The sequence below is a fragment of the Rutilus rutilus genome (genome assembly GCF_951802725.1).
Source record: "Rutilus rutilus genome assembly, chromosome: 5".
Taxonomy (NCBI): Eukaryota; Metazoa; Chordata; class Actinopteri; order Cypriniformes; family Leuciscidae; genus Rutilus; species Rutilus rutilus.
In genome coordinates, this window is record NC_140213.1 from 38,924,617 (window position 1) to 38,941,030 (window position 16,414).

Genomic DNA, 16,414 nt, shown 5'->3' on the forward strand with positions numbered 1-16,414 from the left:
AAGGAAAGATCAAAAGGATAAACAATGCAGATTTATTTTTTACAGCCATTTTTTATCATATTTATCAGGGGTGCCATCAATTTTGACCACCACTGTACAAAATATATTTAAAGTCAACCATGAAATCAAAATGTATTCAATCAATTCGTATTTTTTATGGAATATTGCACTTTTTAATCTACACATCATTATAAAAAAAAAATAAAAAAAAGATGTGCCCTCATAATCTTTATTAAAATAACTTTGTTGCTGTTTACCAGTGCGAGGACGGGACAACCTGTCACTCACATGAGATCACAGCAATAGCAAACGACAACAATCCTATGATCCGATGAATCAATTCCCGATGGACAATAAAAATATAAATAAAAAGACTATTGTGACTTCCTTTTCATGCTGACTTTAAGCATATATTGAAGTAAAGAAACTTTGATTTTGTAATACTGCTGTAGGCTACAGCAGTATTGCAAAATACCTACAGGAGTATTGCAAAATCAATATTACAATGTGAACGCTGTGAGATTTACATCCAGTGCAGTTTCAAAATGGTCTGAATTCTTCTAGCATTAGCAGAGTATAATGTCTTCTTTATTCAATGCACCTGGGCACACACACACACACTACCCTTTAGTAGATGCACTTTTTTAATCAGAATGATTATTACATTTCATTCTCCAATCAGTCTGACTATACAGAATAACATTAACCTTCCCTTTTTTTCCCTCTAGCTAGATAAGCTAGAACCGTTGAGCGTAAACACTGAAATGGAATGATCATTCCCACCGGCAATGTTTGGACTACCTATCAGCTCTCTTATGCGTCCTAACAGGGGGTGATGGTAGCTTTGTGAAAGAGCACATGAGCAATAAGTCTCAGCAAGAGTTACAACTTCTCCAATTTATGGTGTCTGACACGTCGGTTTGAAGAACATTCTTTAAGGAAACGTTGTGTCATTCCTGGTCATGGGAGAACCATGACAGCTGATTTCCTGTTTAATTTTCTTATATCATGTTTGGTTCTATCTTTTTAGGTCAACGTGATCTGTTGTCCTGAAATTGTGTTAGGGTAAGCATGACGACTGGAAACATCTGCGTCTCAGGATAGATAAAAAGGGAAGTATTTCGGTCCTAGACAGACAGAAATGTGGAAAGATGCCAGTGCTCAGAGGGGTAAAAAATGTGTTTTAAGATCACTTCTAGGTGTGAGACGAAAGACAAAGACTTGTTAGTAAAAGAGTGTTGCATCATTTCCTTTGTTCTGCCACTAATATTTTTTTATTTTTTATTAGCAGGAGTTTGAGCAAACAGAAATCCAGCAGAGCGGATAAATGTAAGGTAAATAATGTCATGAGGTTAGTCACCATTCCATACTAGAGTAAATAAACTTCATGTATAACAGTTGGACTAATGAGGCATAGTGAACTTTATAAACTTAAACTGAATGGCATTTATAAACAAACACACATCTTCATACTAATTATGAGTTTATAATTATAATTTCCCTCACTAAGTATTTTACGCACTGCATTTGTCACACAAACTCACAACTACATTACATATTGTGTCATAGTACTTTCTAACCGCTAAGTTCTCAGCTTCTCCGTCTGTTGTAGAAATGTTATGTTCATCCCAAGTACTGACTGGTACTTTGACATTTTACATGAATGACATAATAGCATGAAGAAACTTGACAAAGAAGCCCAGTCTGTCTAAGCAGGCTACATTTCCATTTTCATCCCTTGTAAGAAAAGCTATTCAGTTAGCCGAGCCGAGCAACAAAACCAGGGTTTAGCTGTTGTGTGTTCATCATGCCATCTTAAACTGACAGTTGGTGAAATTTCCACGCAGAGGTGTGTGATAGGCATGTCAAACATCACAAACCACATGTAGGCCTACAGGATATGTGTGTTCTAGCTCATGACTGTTTGATAGTAACATCCTTTTTAAATTAGTTTTCTATTTCCTATTAATACTAATGTTGATTTACACTGGTTAAATTAGATTTTTAGTGACTTTTAAGGGCAATAAATCTGCAGCGTCACTTATACATCACAATATTTCCCAGTGTAGCAAGAAAATAGGTCTATGGCATCCATAAATCTAAAACATTAATAAGTTTAATAATTAATAAGTTGTAATGTTTTTTTGTTTGTTTTTTTTAACCTAAAGAGACAAGTTTGGAGATTTTTAATAATGTAAAATAAAAACTGACATAGAATGAAGAAGAAATAACATTCCACATTTTTTTCTAGGTCAGATTTTTTTTTACACTAATCATGTGGACCTTTGTACAGACGGTCAGATGTTTTTGCTTCAAGTGCAGCACAAAATGCTCTTTGGATCATTCTCAAATCATGCTGGAGAACACCATCATCAGGTTTGTCACAAATGCATGGAGTTCATGGAGCTTTAGTGCTGATATCATTAAAACTAAGGGTGGCCAACGAATACAGGCATTCTGAAATCATTGCTCATGTTTTGCAGTTAAACTTTGCACGCAATGCTAATCATTTAAGCTGTAAAGAAAAAAGTTTATTTAAATAAGAATATAATGCAAAATAGAAGCCTTTTTTTTCGCAGACGTTTGGACTGTACCCTAACTTTCTTTAATAACAATCTATTTATGTTGTCTAAAATTCTTCTGCATCTTTTATTCAGTGCAACCAAGACAAAATCTAATTTATTTAACATTTGTATTACTATTATGCTTGACCTGTGCTTGTGCTAAATATAGAAATGGTCAGAAACGGGTTAAGAAGACGTTGTTGTTTTAAGAAATATACGTTACCATCTAGCCTCACACTCACGCATGATTTAACTGCTGCCGCCTGTGCGTTTAAGCCCCGCCCTCTTTTTTTACTGTCGCCGTTCGATTGGCTATACGTGCTACCACCGACATACTTCGACTGCTAGTGCTAAATAACCTCTCGGAAAATAAGCAGCGACGTTAAAGCAGCATGCTTCTTCTCTCTGCTCTCCTGAACAATACTTCATCCGCTCCCAAATCGTTTGGGTTATACTTTTGGGTGTTTCAGTTGTCATGGATTGGTTGCGGACGGATAGGAATTTCAGTGCACGAGGTGAGTGTTGCTGCATAAACAAAAGTTGGTTTAGGGGTTGTTACAACGTGAACTTGTTGGCGAAGATTGACGAAGTTTTACGAACATTATCAATACACAGATGAATGTTGACAACTGTGTTTGGCTCGGGTGTAAAGTTTGGCATTGGACTTTGAGACCGCTTTTCAGCTTATATGATAAACGCTATCAGAATTATCCGAAGTAAAAAACAGTGTAACGTTAGTATATTAAACACACGGTTTACATTGTTTATTTAAATGTACGTTTAATTACGATGAATCCTTAACATATCGAAGGCTCTTGACGTTTTTTTCGCTTTCGTTTCCCCACAGTTTACAGAAGTGTCTAATGCAAATATTTAGATCAGGTAAATGTTGACGAAAGTTTACCAAAACACCCATAACGTGTCCCAAATGGTGTCTTCTCTTCTCTAAACGCGGATTTGCATGAATGAATTTGCATGTTCACCTCGCGCGCATAATAGAGTCTTGTCTTCAATTTGTCAGGGAGCAATAAGGTTGTGTACGTTACACAGTATAATGTTAATGTATACTTTTTTATTAACATTTGGTAACTGTTTAGAAGTTTCAGTTCATAACACACTTCTTCCTGTGTTACTTTAGCATCATATAGGCACATTAGGCTTATTTGGACATTATGGCCGCGTCCAAATGCGGCACGCGCCTATGATGCTCATAAAAGCTGACTACGAAGGCAACTCACTAGGTTTTGACACACAGCCACAGTATGCTGAAAGATGTTGGGGGTTGTTTCATCACTTTGAAACCTCAGGGTGGCCTCACCTGGGGACTGACTGTCTCCACCACTGATAAACCACTTAAATCCCCCTTCACTGCCAGTGTCAAGCCTTGTGTTACCCTCCTGTGAGCATCATTATGCTCTCTTTGCTCATTAGGGAACATCACTGAAGGGAATGAGTGCATCTCCCCTCTATGTGAACACTGTTCAAATGGTAGCTATTGCGTTTTATAAATATTAAGTTTTAAAAATATTATAAATGTTTCAATTGAAACTTTTACATTATAAAAATATAAAGAAATGTAAAGAAAATCGAAATGTATAAAGATATGTACACGAATATTAAATCTGTATGAGTATGACATGTCAAAATGCATAATTCAATTATTTTTCTAATTTGTTTAATTTACTAGATACAAAAACATAATATTGATTGTAAAAGCACAGGAAGAGCAATTAGAAATGATTGTGTATACATACATGTGTATATATCCTTAATTGTTATATTTTCTATATTAACTGAACTCAAAATGCATGTGACAGAACATTTGTGCATATTCACACATGATTAACTTTGATATACGCGTATTTGCCAAACTGCAATACGCTCTTGCACGCAAAGGAAGGAAGGTGCACCCACTGTTGTGAAGCAGAAAAGTGCCTGTTTTTTTCTTGTTGTGGTTACCGCTCAAACATTTCTTCCTAATGTTTGGAGGAACCTGTCACGTGACATTTATCAAAATAGAATGAAGAACCGTACAGCTAAGCGACCATGTTTTAACAGAAAGGAAGGTATTTCTAAGTAGATAAATAAACCACAGAGGTGAAGCTGGGTGACTTTTAAAAAAAATATCTCACTCTTGTCAGGGTACTTATTCCAATGATTGTACAACATTGATAATGATAATTTAACATATAAACTCAAAATGTGTGTTTTTTTTTCTTCCTATTTTCTTGTATAGATATGATTTAGCTGGGTCAAGTCAGAGCCTGGGAATCCAAGATGAGCAGTAAGCAGGGACGGAGCTGCATCAACCCTCTAGTTCAAAGTAATATGGAAGGTGCAGTGGGCACCGTAGTCCCCGTGGGGCACTCTAAAGCCGAGCGCCTACAACACTATTCCCATGATAAAGCTCTACCAATCAGCAGGGCTTACTTCCCTTACTCTCTCAGTGGACAAGACACTCTTGACTTTCCTTCTCCATGGGGCCCTTCAAAAACCTGTGTGAGAAATGGGCCATCCCCAAGGATTCATTCATCGGCCACGGAGGGGTCAATTACAATTCCAGCTGTTTACAGGCCTGATAAAGTGTCTTTCCCAGTGGATGTTGGTGGTGGCCGGTGTGCTCTACCGCAAGAGTTGGCAGCGAAGCAAAGGTTGGCCTATTATGCCAGCAGTCCCAGACAGCACAGTCCCAGAGCAGCAGGGGTCATCTCACCAGTGGCAGTACCCAAGGGTCACATTGGAGGGTCAGATGCAGAAAGCTGTGTTGGGCTGGCTATTCCAAAACCAGTATACGGTCATAGCCCCTGCTGCACTGAGCGTGGATGCACTACAGGGCATAGCTACAGCATTGAACATGGGCCTCATAGGATGTCCCCTCACATATATGATGGCGAATGGGCTGCTCATTTCAGCCGTCTTGCTTACCTGCATAAAAAGGGCACGGAGGCATTGACGCAACAGAGGGTTTTGCAGTTAGAGCATGGTGTGGAGGCTATAAAGGACGGAAAGACAGAGGGCTACCATGGTATCGGATCAAACGGGCCCAGGAGATCTCTTCCTTTAATGGAACCGAGCTATACTTACAACACTGCACGTCCATTTGTTGGTGCTACACCAGAGTACTGCCAGCGTGCCCCAATTCGTCCACAGATGCACACGGGTCTTCCCTATGCTTATGACCCAAGGACTATGGCACACCGTGGAGTCCCTTCAAAAGTATATCAGAACCATCCTCAGATATCTAAATACACACATATGCCTCCGTGTCCCAATGTCTATTTTCCTCAGAGTCACCCTGAGGCTTACCGAACAGATCCCAGTGCTATTACAGACGAGCATGGTCAACATCATCATATGGATCAGTTCCATTCCCCTCAAGCTGACTTGATGTCACCGTCCTGCTCTGTTGCCCCCCCACACCATCCGTTAATCTCAAAATATCCTACTTATCATCCTTATGGGGTGCATTTAAATAGTAACCAAGCACCCATGCATGAGCAGCCACATCCCCCTTTCCCAATGCATCAATCAGAGCGACCACTTGATTTTTCTATACGAAGAGTGCAGACACCCGACTCCCCTCGAGAGCTTTATAGACAGTCTGGAACTTCTGGGGCTTTCCATCCTACTCCAGCCCACTACAGACGTCTCAGTAACACCACTACCCTTGAACACTCAGAGAAGTCTGAAACTGGTTTTCCTGTTGGTGGCTCCAAAGAATTTCCTATGAAGTCCTCTGAAGAGGTATTTAAGAACAGGCATCATGTTTCAGATTCACCTGATAAAGATGTGTTAGCTAAAAGGCGGCCCAGAGAGGAACTTCAAACAGACATGGCCGGTAAAAAGCAAAAGATTGACTTAACCCATGAGTTGTCAGATGATGAGTCTCAGTCACCGTCCTCCCCACCAATGCCAGTTATTAATAAAGTTTTTAGCTTGGCTCCTTATAAAGTCTATTTTGAAGCTACAGGCATGTTGACTTCCCTAGGAGATTCAAAAAGTCCAAAGCCACAGCTTGAGGCGACCCGGCTTAAACAAGAGCCGGAAATTGAAAACTGTGATCTAGAACCAAATTCAGGTGAAAGGGACGTCAGGTTGAAACAAGAAGCCCAAATGTCACCAGCTAACAGTGACGATCCAGTTGAAATGCCAGATTCTGTAAAGATCAAAAAAGAAAAATTGGATCCAGATGACGTAGCTTATCAGTCGGAAATGAAAGTGAGCATCGCTGAGGAGATGAATCATGAGGCTCATGATCCTGTGGTCAAAGAAGAGCAAAGAGATTCAGACACAAGTATGTCTGGCTCTCTTTCTTGTCATGTTGTAGTAAAAAATGACTTTGAAGAAGAAAGCAACCCACCCTTAGTAGAAAAGTATGAATCTTCAGCCACATGCAAGAATGCTGTGAAAGATGACATGGAGTCTATTTCATTTCCTACGTTGCCCTCAACACCTCCAGTGCCGCCTCCGTTGAATAGATTCTCTCTCACTAAAATCCCACCTCATTGCCTTAAATTGTCAAATTTTAAGATAGTCATCCCTGCGGTCCTAAAAGCTCCACCAACACAACCTGTTGAGGTTCCTCAGTCTCCAGTGGAGGACAAGCCAATTATGAGCAGCAGCAAACATGCCCGTCATCAGTTTATGGAGCTTCACCAGTCCCTCTGTAGACTCATATACTGCTGTGTTACTCGAACCCCGTGTCAGGAGCTCAGGGACTGGTTATGCAAACTGGACCTTCGAGAGTCAGGCAAAGCTCAGAAAGTATCTTGTCTCTTGGGGTTGAAAATGAGGCAATTATGGCTGAAAGGTGAGGAAATGGAGGGGTCTCTTCAAAAGGTGGTCTGTCAGCTTCAAAGCTACGTCGAAAACCGCGACTGTCCCTTTCCTCATGTCATGAGGGCTGGTGCGGTATTCATTCCCATGTTGGTGGTCAAAGAGGTGCTGTTTCCTCAGGTTCAAGGCACATTCATAGACCAGGTCCTGCAAGAGCATCGAGTGGAGCTCAGGCCCACCACCCTCTCAGAGGAGAGGCAGCTGACTCAACTCCACAGAAAGGCTTTCTCTTCGAAACTCCGGCGACTTCTGTCCCTTAAACATCTGCCAGATATATACCCTGATGTCCTCAACCTTCTCTACTATGACAACGTCTCCAAGTTCATTGGTGAGTGCTGGATGGTTGACCACTATAAATAACGTAAGACGTAGGAATGCACAAAATGTTGGTCAGTTAACAGCTGTTATTAAAGTTTTTTTGTTGTTTATCATATCAGTTGATATTGGATATTTAATTGTACATGCTCATTTTCTCTATTTTTGCATTTAGATTATCTTTGTAGTCAAGTAAACGCTCACCTAAATTTAATAAATGTACATTTTAAATATAATTAAATGTAATTTGATCAAATATCAAAATTAATATAAATGTTTCATACTTTGCATTATACTGTTGTGCTATTTATTTGAGCTTTTTAGCTTTTAATTTACATATATATATATATAATGTAAATACACTGCCTTGCAAAAGTATTCATACCCCTTCTTTTTTCAAAAAAATTTTATGTTGCTGCCTTGTGCCTTTAACTACTTTAAATTACTCCTTTTTTCACATCAATCTACACTCCATACACCATAATGACAAAGCAAAAAACAGATTTAATTTGGAAAGGTACACACCTCTCAATAAAAGGTTTAACGGCTGAAAATGCATATCAGAGCAAAAACCAAGCCATGAGGTCAATAGAACTGCATGTGGAGCTCAGAGACAGGTTTGTGTTGAGACTGATCTGGGGAAGACTACAAACAAATCCTGCTGCATTTCACAGAAGCATGAAGCCTCCATAATCCTTATTGGAAGAAGTTTGGAACAACCAGGGCTGTGTTTCTCAAAGGCATGAGCTAAGTTGATCATAGAGACCACTTGTAGCAATGGCTCTATGTTCCACTTAGGCTTATGATTAGGGGTGCACCGAAATGAAAATTCTAGACCGAAAACCAAAACCGAAAATTATTTTTTCTTAATTATTAATTTGTTTTTTTTGTACACTTGTATTAATATTAGACTTTTTTTTATTCTATTTAATAATTTTATTGGATCTGAATTTATAAAATACATGCCAATAAAATAAAATAACCACACTCATTTAAAGTAACACCAAAATTGGACAGAAAATATATTAAAATAATATTAAATATCAATATATTATTCTTCATTCAGTTCTATGCAACAGAATCAGATTTAACAGATTTCTTTTTTGACCAATTATCAAAATAAAATGTAGTCCTAGAAAACTATTATTATCAGAGCAGATAGCGAGCAGCGGATCAGTGAACGAGAGGGTAATGTCATTTTTACCAGCGTTGCCAGGCATTACCACACCATGTTACAGCAAAGTGCTGCTATTGCAAACAAAAATAAGTCTACTACAGAGAAATTTCATGTCAGCAGACTTTCTTGTCGGACTTTGCTTTTCCGGTGAGCATGAGCGGTACATGAGTGGAGCTTTCACTTGGGCCGTGAGCAGCTTGAGCAGAGCAAACTGGGTGCTGGTACAAACTTATAGTCTCTTTGCTTGGCGGCATGTATTTTCAGCTCATATTTTTGGCCTTTTTTCCATTTCGTCCAAAAAAAACGAAAATACCATTTTCGGAAGATAATTTTCCACTGCAAGAATGTTGGTGCATCCATACTTAAGATGCTTTTGGGAAACACAACCCAGGATTCTTCCAAGAGCTGGCCTTCTTGCCACACTGAGCGATCGATGGTGAAGGGCCTTGGTTAGAGTGGTGACCAAGAAGCTGGTCACTCTAGTTGAGCTCCATGATCTCATATGGATATGAGAGAAACTTACAGAAGGACAATCATCACTGCAACACTCCACTTATATGGGCTTTGAGCACCCAGACTCAAGCCTCTCCTCAGTGAAGACGCATGAAAACCCCACTTGTAATTTATAAAAAAAGCACCTAAAGGACTCTATCAGTCTGTGAGAAACAAGATTCTCTGGTCTGGTGGACCTCAGTTCCAAGCATCATGTATGTTCAGCCACAGGGACTGGGAGACTCATCAGGGTAGAAGGAAAGCTCAACGCAGCAAAATATAGAGTTAGCCTTAATGAAAACCTAGTCTGATGTATTCAGAAGCTCAGACAGGGCAGAAGGTTCACCTTCCCACAGGACAATGACCCTAAGCACACAGCTAAGACAATGCAAGAGTGGCTTGAGGCTATAAAGGTGCTTCTGAGTTAAGGGTACAAATACGTGCTTATGTACTTAAGTATGTACTTATTTCAGTTTTTCTTTTTTAATAAGTTTGCAAAGGTATTACAAATCTGTTATTTGATTTGTCATTATGGTGTATGGAGTGTAGATTGGTGTGAAAAAAAAAGAGAAGTAATTTAAAGTATTTTAACATAAGGCAGCAACATAAAATGGGTGGGGTGGGGTGGGGTGGGGGGGGGGGGGGGATGGAGTACAAATACTTTTGCAGGTCGATATTAAAATTCGGTTCTATTTTGTTTAAATAAATTACATTAAAATTAAATATATTTTTTATTTCTATAATTTTTTATAAAAAGTACAGAATTTTAATATCAACCTTGAAACATTCTGTAGTATTGGTCAGAATTTTAATATTGGTGTAACCCTAATAAAACCGTTTTTGCCATTCTTAATAAAATTATATTCATTAAATCATTGTTCATTTTTGGATCTTGCACTATGGTAATGACGGTACTGTTATCTTCATTGCCTGAAACATACTGCAGCATATTCAGTTAAAGGATATGATTTATGGTTCCTTTTTTTTTAGTTTTGCAAAGGTCTCTTAAAATAAAAAGCTGTCACAAGGAGTGAAAACATTGGAAGGATTACTGTGAATACTGAAACTGTTATAATTTTAGTAATATTCAATTTCAGTTCCACATTTAAAAGAATGATCAAATTGTTTTGTCTCTTGATTGTTAGTTTATTGTATTACACATTCTGACTGAATTCTTACTCTTTAGATAGGTTTAACATTACATAATCCCTGATATTAAAGTTTAGTCCTAGATCAAGTCTTTAAACTGCAAAATTATTAGAAATGTTATATTTTTTTATATGTTATACCTTTTTGATTTTGGAAGGTCTGTTATTTGAATTATTTTGATCATTTACATTTACTTTAATTATTTTAATTACATACATGGCGCATACCTGTGGTGACATCACTTTTATTGTTCATGCTTTATGATTTATTTTTAATCATACTTTTGTCATACTTTTTTGATTTGATACACATTTTTTGTTGCAGATTCCACTGCTACAGATGGTGTCCAAAAAATGCCCAGGTACCTTCTTATTACTTTGTCCCCCAAAACTCTCTCCCCAATCACAAACAGATCTCGTTGACAGTTGTAGAGCACACTTTGTAAATCTTTGAACTGCTCATGTTTCTTCCTGGTGCAGTTTTGTTGCAGGTGTTTTCTGATCAGATATAGTCTGGAACGGAACAGTGATATGCTTTAGGATGTCTTTCAGTTTCAGATGCATGCACTTTAGGGAAGGAAGTTAGAATTCTTTTGGAGGAATGCTAAGGCGGATGGGGGATGGAAGTGGTTGCCAGACGCACTAGCTAACATTTCTCACCTGCAGTGCAATTACAGACCACCAGGGGTTGACAGCTGTCTGTTATTAGTTACAGAGTTCAGATGTTTGTTTGTTTTCTTTTCTTTTGTACATTTCAGTTAGCCTGGGAATCCAGACCTAAATCTAAAAGATTAATGGTCTGGCGTCGACTAATGAAAATCGGCCAGCTCGAGGGGCGGCACCAAGCATGCATTTGAAAATCTCACTGCACGCAATTGGATAACACTGCGACCAATCACAACAAGCCCCATACGCTTAGCTACCAGCGGAGCTAACTGGTAGATTATACTCAAAACAGCAAAAACGTCCTTCTTGCAAAGGAACGATTCGAGCGACGTCTTCTGTTCATGTCTAACTCGTTCATTGTAGCGGCCAAAGCCGTTTCAAACAACTGGTGTTTATCCATAGCCATCTTGTAATGTTTACCAATGACTTCGACGTCACAGCGCTGCCGTCATCTGTTTAGCTCGCCTCTGGCCCCGCCTATATCAGATAACCCGATGTGATTGGTGCAGCTCAGATCGAGGGGCATATTTAATGGGCATCATTACTTAACACCAGAGTAACTCGCTGAGCATATTCAACTTGGGCTACGTCTACATTAATCAGGATAGATTTCCAAAAGTTTCTCATCTACACTGAAACGTCGGAAGATGCTAAATTCACCTTACAGTGCATGCGTAAACCCTCATAAAAGCTCACTGAGATGATACAGTCAGAACAAGACATAATCAACTTATCACGCAATTCTTCTGGCAGGATCATTTTATTGAGCAAAATATCTCACCATTCACTGATGCGTTCCAGGTCGCACTCACTCAACATTATATGTTTGGTCTAAAACACAACTGCTCTCACGGTTTACCGCAGGACAGTGATATGAAGAGTGTGCAAAGTAACACATTTTAACAAACTGTGAAAGTGAATAGCACATAACGGGCACGATACCAATATGAACATAATATCTATGGGTTCAATATGCGTCACATGACCAAACTTGTGTCATTGTTTTTAAATATCTCAAGGCCTCAAATTCAGAAAAACAGACTTAGTTAAATCTGCCGCCTTTTGGACAATTTATGTAACAGATTTTTTTTTATAGTGACCCATTGATTGGTGGGTGATTTTTTGGGGGGTGAACTCAAGCATTCCACATTGTGGATGTTTATAATGTTGCCACTTCATTTCCAGAATGGGGTGTGGGGAGAACATCCTGACTGGGACACTACAACCAGATATCATTCCAATTTATTTAGTTGTTTGTAGAGCTAGCAAGTGTCGACAAAGTCAAGTCTTATGCCATTTAGATGAAGGGAACTTTTTTTTTTTTTTTTAGCAAAGTTGTTTTTGGGGTTTCCCTAGACCCCAACAGTGCATAAGGGTTAAGAGATCCCTATTTTTTCTTTTTTTGTTTCCATCTTTTTCTGCAGTGTTCTAACAATTTCAGAAACCATTTAATTGCTCTTTCACCTATTCTGTTTCATTAGATGGCTTATTGTTCTTGTTGACATGGTTGGGTAATATAGCTTCTATTAATAGTAACCTGTTCGATTTACATTTTATTTATGCTTCTGTTGTGTTGCTTTAAGAATGCAGGCGGAGAATGCATGACTAAAAGATAATCAGGTATCAGGTGTGTTCATATATAGGTGATATATATAACGTCTTAATTCTGGTGCAAAGCAACAAAGATCTCAAAGTTCAGTCTGACTCATTTACACGTTCACTAACAACATTTCAGACAGAATGCAAGAGCGTGTTCTGTGTAATTGCCCTTTAACACTTCAAAATACTAGTTCACCAAAAAAAAAAAAAAAAAAAATTATTTCATCTACTCACATTCATGTCATTCCAAAACTGTATGATTTCTACGGTCTATAAGTGGTCTGAAGCCATAGGATATTCAATATTCGCTGAAATTATTCTTATGCTTTCATACATTCAAAAAGGCTCTGTCAAGTTGTTTGGATTTTTTTTTTTTTTTTTAGAGAAGAGAAGAGAACTACTGTGTTATCTGACATGCATTTTCTATTTAGAAAGAAGAAAACTATTCAAAGAATTTCTATTGTGTTCTACAGAAGAAGGAAAGACATACCATTTGGAATGACGTGGCTAATTAGATGATGACAATTGGGGTGAACAGTCCCTTAGTTCAACATGAGTCTGATTCTAAGTCTGGTTGTTCACATATTATTAATATAATTATTATTATTATTTAATTGCAATCTAGCTTCAATAGTGGTCATTTAACAAATGCTGAAACTAAATCCCAGTTTGTTTTCTTTCTACAGGAGCAGAAACCAGCTTAACCTTCAGGAGAGAGAGCACGGACAGCTCAGATAAATCGTCCGGCCGTGTGAATGGCACTGAAGGATTCTACCTGGAGTCCTCCAGACCACTCACTTCGGAAACCACATGTGTGGACAAATATTGCCTGAACACCGAGAAAAAGAAAGGGAGAGTAAAGATTTCCTCCAAGAGGACATTTTTAGATGAGACCAGTTCATCACAAGAGGATGAGTTTACTGAGGAACCGGTGAGGTGGAGCGTGGTCAATTCCATAGAGAGAGATGAATGGGAAGTGTCTCTTGTGACTCGCAATGACCGGGGACCACATGTGGAGGTAAACATTGAAGATGAAACCCAGGAAGAGCCTGAGTACTCCTCCTGGGCGCGACCTTTGACCTCTGATGACCTCACCTCTGATAGCTCCGAAGAGACTGAAAGCACGTCATCAATGTCCTTTCAGATCCGCAGATCCGGCTCAGCGGGGTCTGCTCAAGGCTTGTCCAAAGGGCCCTCCAGCATGGTCCTCAAGCTGAGGAAGGTCTTCTACAGTGAGGGTCACAGGGGCAGAGTCCCCCACTACCAGAAGGTCACAGATTCTTCCAAAACTCCAGGGTTCAGACACACAGACAGTGACCATTACAGGAAAAAGAAACACAAATCATCCCAGCGCAAAAGACGCCACGCGGACGGGGAGTTTTCTTTCAGTTCGCACTCTCAAAACCATCCCTACCTCTCAAAAAAACATGGTTCCAAGCACCGGCGCAGATGGGTCCTGCGCTCCACTGTGCAGTCTGCCCAGCAGGCCATGGACAACAGATATCCTGAACTGGTGGGGAAGAGGATATGGCACTTGTATGAGGAAAACGACAAAACAGAAGTGTGGTACAGGGGAGTAGTGCTGCGTATCCATGAGCCACATACCAACCCACTGAAAACTGTGTTTGAGGTCAAATACGATAGCGAGCCCGAGTGGCAGTACTATCTTGAGCTGCTGTTAGACTATAAGAAAGGATGGTTGAAAGTTGAGAACTAAGACTTCTTGACGGTATTATCGTTTTTATTTTGCACCTGAGAACTAAATTAATTCTAAACTGTGAAAATAAGTCGAATTGATTACCAATGAAGCAGTCAAACGATTATTGACTAAGTTTTGAATTAATTTTTGCAACAAAAAACCTGACACGTTTTAAGTTACAGTGTTTTCAGTTTCAACTCATCTTTGTTTCTGGTGTCAGCAATGTTTCAGTTCTTGCTGTAAAGTTGTTGGCAAACATTCCCAGCAGTTGACATTTTGATAACTGTGTTTAAGCATTCCATGTGATCGGGATGAAAGGAATTGCTGTAAAGCAAGATGTTTAACTGTTTACAGAATAATTATTTTTTTATATTGGCTGTTGTCATGTACCTGATTTTTAACCCTTTTTAAAATTCATTTTTAAATTGACATTTGAGATTTCATTGTGACGTTTTTAAAGAGCTCTTTAGTGAATATTCTCATGTTTTTTTATTGAAATCTTTATGGAAACATTCCTACCTTAAGAGTTAATAAAGATAATTGTAACTTTGTACACTAACATACAAATGATTGGGATCGGTACGATTTTTTAAATGTTTTTGAAGTTATTCTCACCAATGCTGCATTAATTTGATACAAAAATACAGTAAAAACTGGTAATATTGTGAAAACTGTTAATGATGAATTTATTCCTGTGATGCAAAGCTGAATGTTCAGCAGTCTTCAGTGTCACATGATCCTTCAGAAATCATTCTAATATGCTGATTTACTGCACAAGCATTTCTTACTATAAAAACGGTTGTGCTTTTTAAAACATTTGTGGAAGCCATAATATCCTTATTTTCCGGATTTTTGATGGTTCGGAAGAACAGTATTTGAAATAAAAAAAATATTGTGTAACATTATAATCTGTCACTTTTTTATCAATTTTAAGCGTCCTTGCTGAATAAAAGTATCCATCTCTTGAAAAAATAACTGACCCCAAACTTTTGAACATTGTGACTCTCACAGTTAGATTGTTTTTTACTTAGGTACCTTAAAGATGAACTTAGAAATCAACATTTGTCCTGCGACAAAACCGTTTTAAGAAACTCTTCAGAGAAATTAGTGACATTTTTCTACATCCCATTTGTCTTGTAGGCTTTCGTTTTAAAAAGGATTTTCACAATACATTCTTCAAGTCTGGTGGTAAATGAGTTTCTCACGGGACATAAAGTTGAAGAGAAGGTAGAACAGATTAATAATTTAATCTCATACCTGAACAATGAGCAATATCCACCCATTTCCGAAGGCCATGCTTTACTACCGTTACAATTCTTCAGTTTAGTCACATCGGTTAATATTGGTCTCCCTCTTGTGGACATTTTCATTGTGAACATTGAAGGCGAAACTACGCTCCCTCTCTCAAATGTCTGTCATCTATGTGGAGTCACGACATCTATGAGCTTTATTTGTGGACTGCAATGCATAATCCTTTGGATGAGTTTTTTTATATAAAGCATAACATGCTTGTGTTAATGACAAACAATCCAAGCCAACCAAAATCCAAGATACGCCAAACTAGCGCTAGCTTGAAATAAACAAAAGCACACAAACTAAAGCAATGTTTGCAACATTTTGCACTTTAATATTTGTTTTCTTCAAAAACAAACAACTAATTTCTTACACATTTGTACACTATGTATACAAGAAATCCAAAAAAAAAAAAAAAATTAAATCGCATAAAGAAAGGATACATGTAGAAAAGTATTAAAAGTTTTTGGATGTCTCAACAAAATGAGAGTAGCTGCTTTTTGTTACCTTGAATGTTAATTTTGGATGCTCAAGAACTACCAGACATGATCAAATAGGCGTAGCTGAGAAGCAAACAGGCCGGAAGGGGACAGTTACACACACACACACACACACACACTGCATA

General features: G+C 38.4%; 1 protein-coding gene across 5 annotated transcripts; it reads left to right on the top strand.

Moving 5' to 3' along the window:
• The first annotated feature begins 799 nt into the window (after positions 1–799).
• On the top strand, positions 800–15,064 carry cUnh15orf39 (chromosome Un C15orf39 homolog). Of its 5 annotated transcripts, none has more exons than XM_084409140.1 (5): positions 800–1,351; positions 2,252–2,376; positions 4,801–7,728; positions 10,858–10,894; positions 13,484–15,064. In XM_084409140.1, the coding sequence occupies exons 3-5, from the start codon at positions 4,842–4,844 to the stop codon at positions 13,533–13,535; spliced, it is 2,976 nt and encodes a 991-aa protein (XP_084265266.1). In that variant the 5' UTR covers positions 800–1,351; positions 2,252–2,376; positions 4,801–4,841; the 3' UTR covers positions 13,536–15,064. The 5 variants fall into 5 exon arrangements, 4 of the variants coding, with proteins under 4 accessions (XP_084265266.1, XP_084265267.1, XP_084265268.1 ...); XM_084409141.1 differs by having other exon boundaries at positions 800–1,065; positions 1,292–2,376; XR_014627409.1 differs by lacking the exons at positions 800–1,351; positions 2,252–2,376 and adding exons at positions 2,831–3,079; positions 13,271–13,370 and having other exon boundaries at positions 13,484–13,624.
• The last annotated feature ends 1,350 nt before the right edge of the window (positions 15,065–16,414 follow it).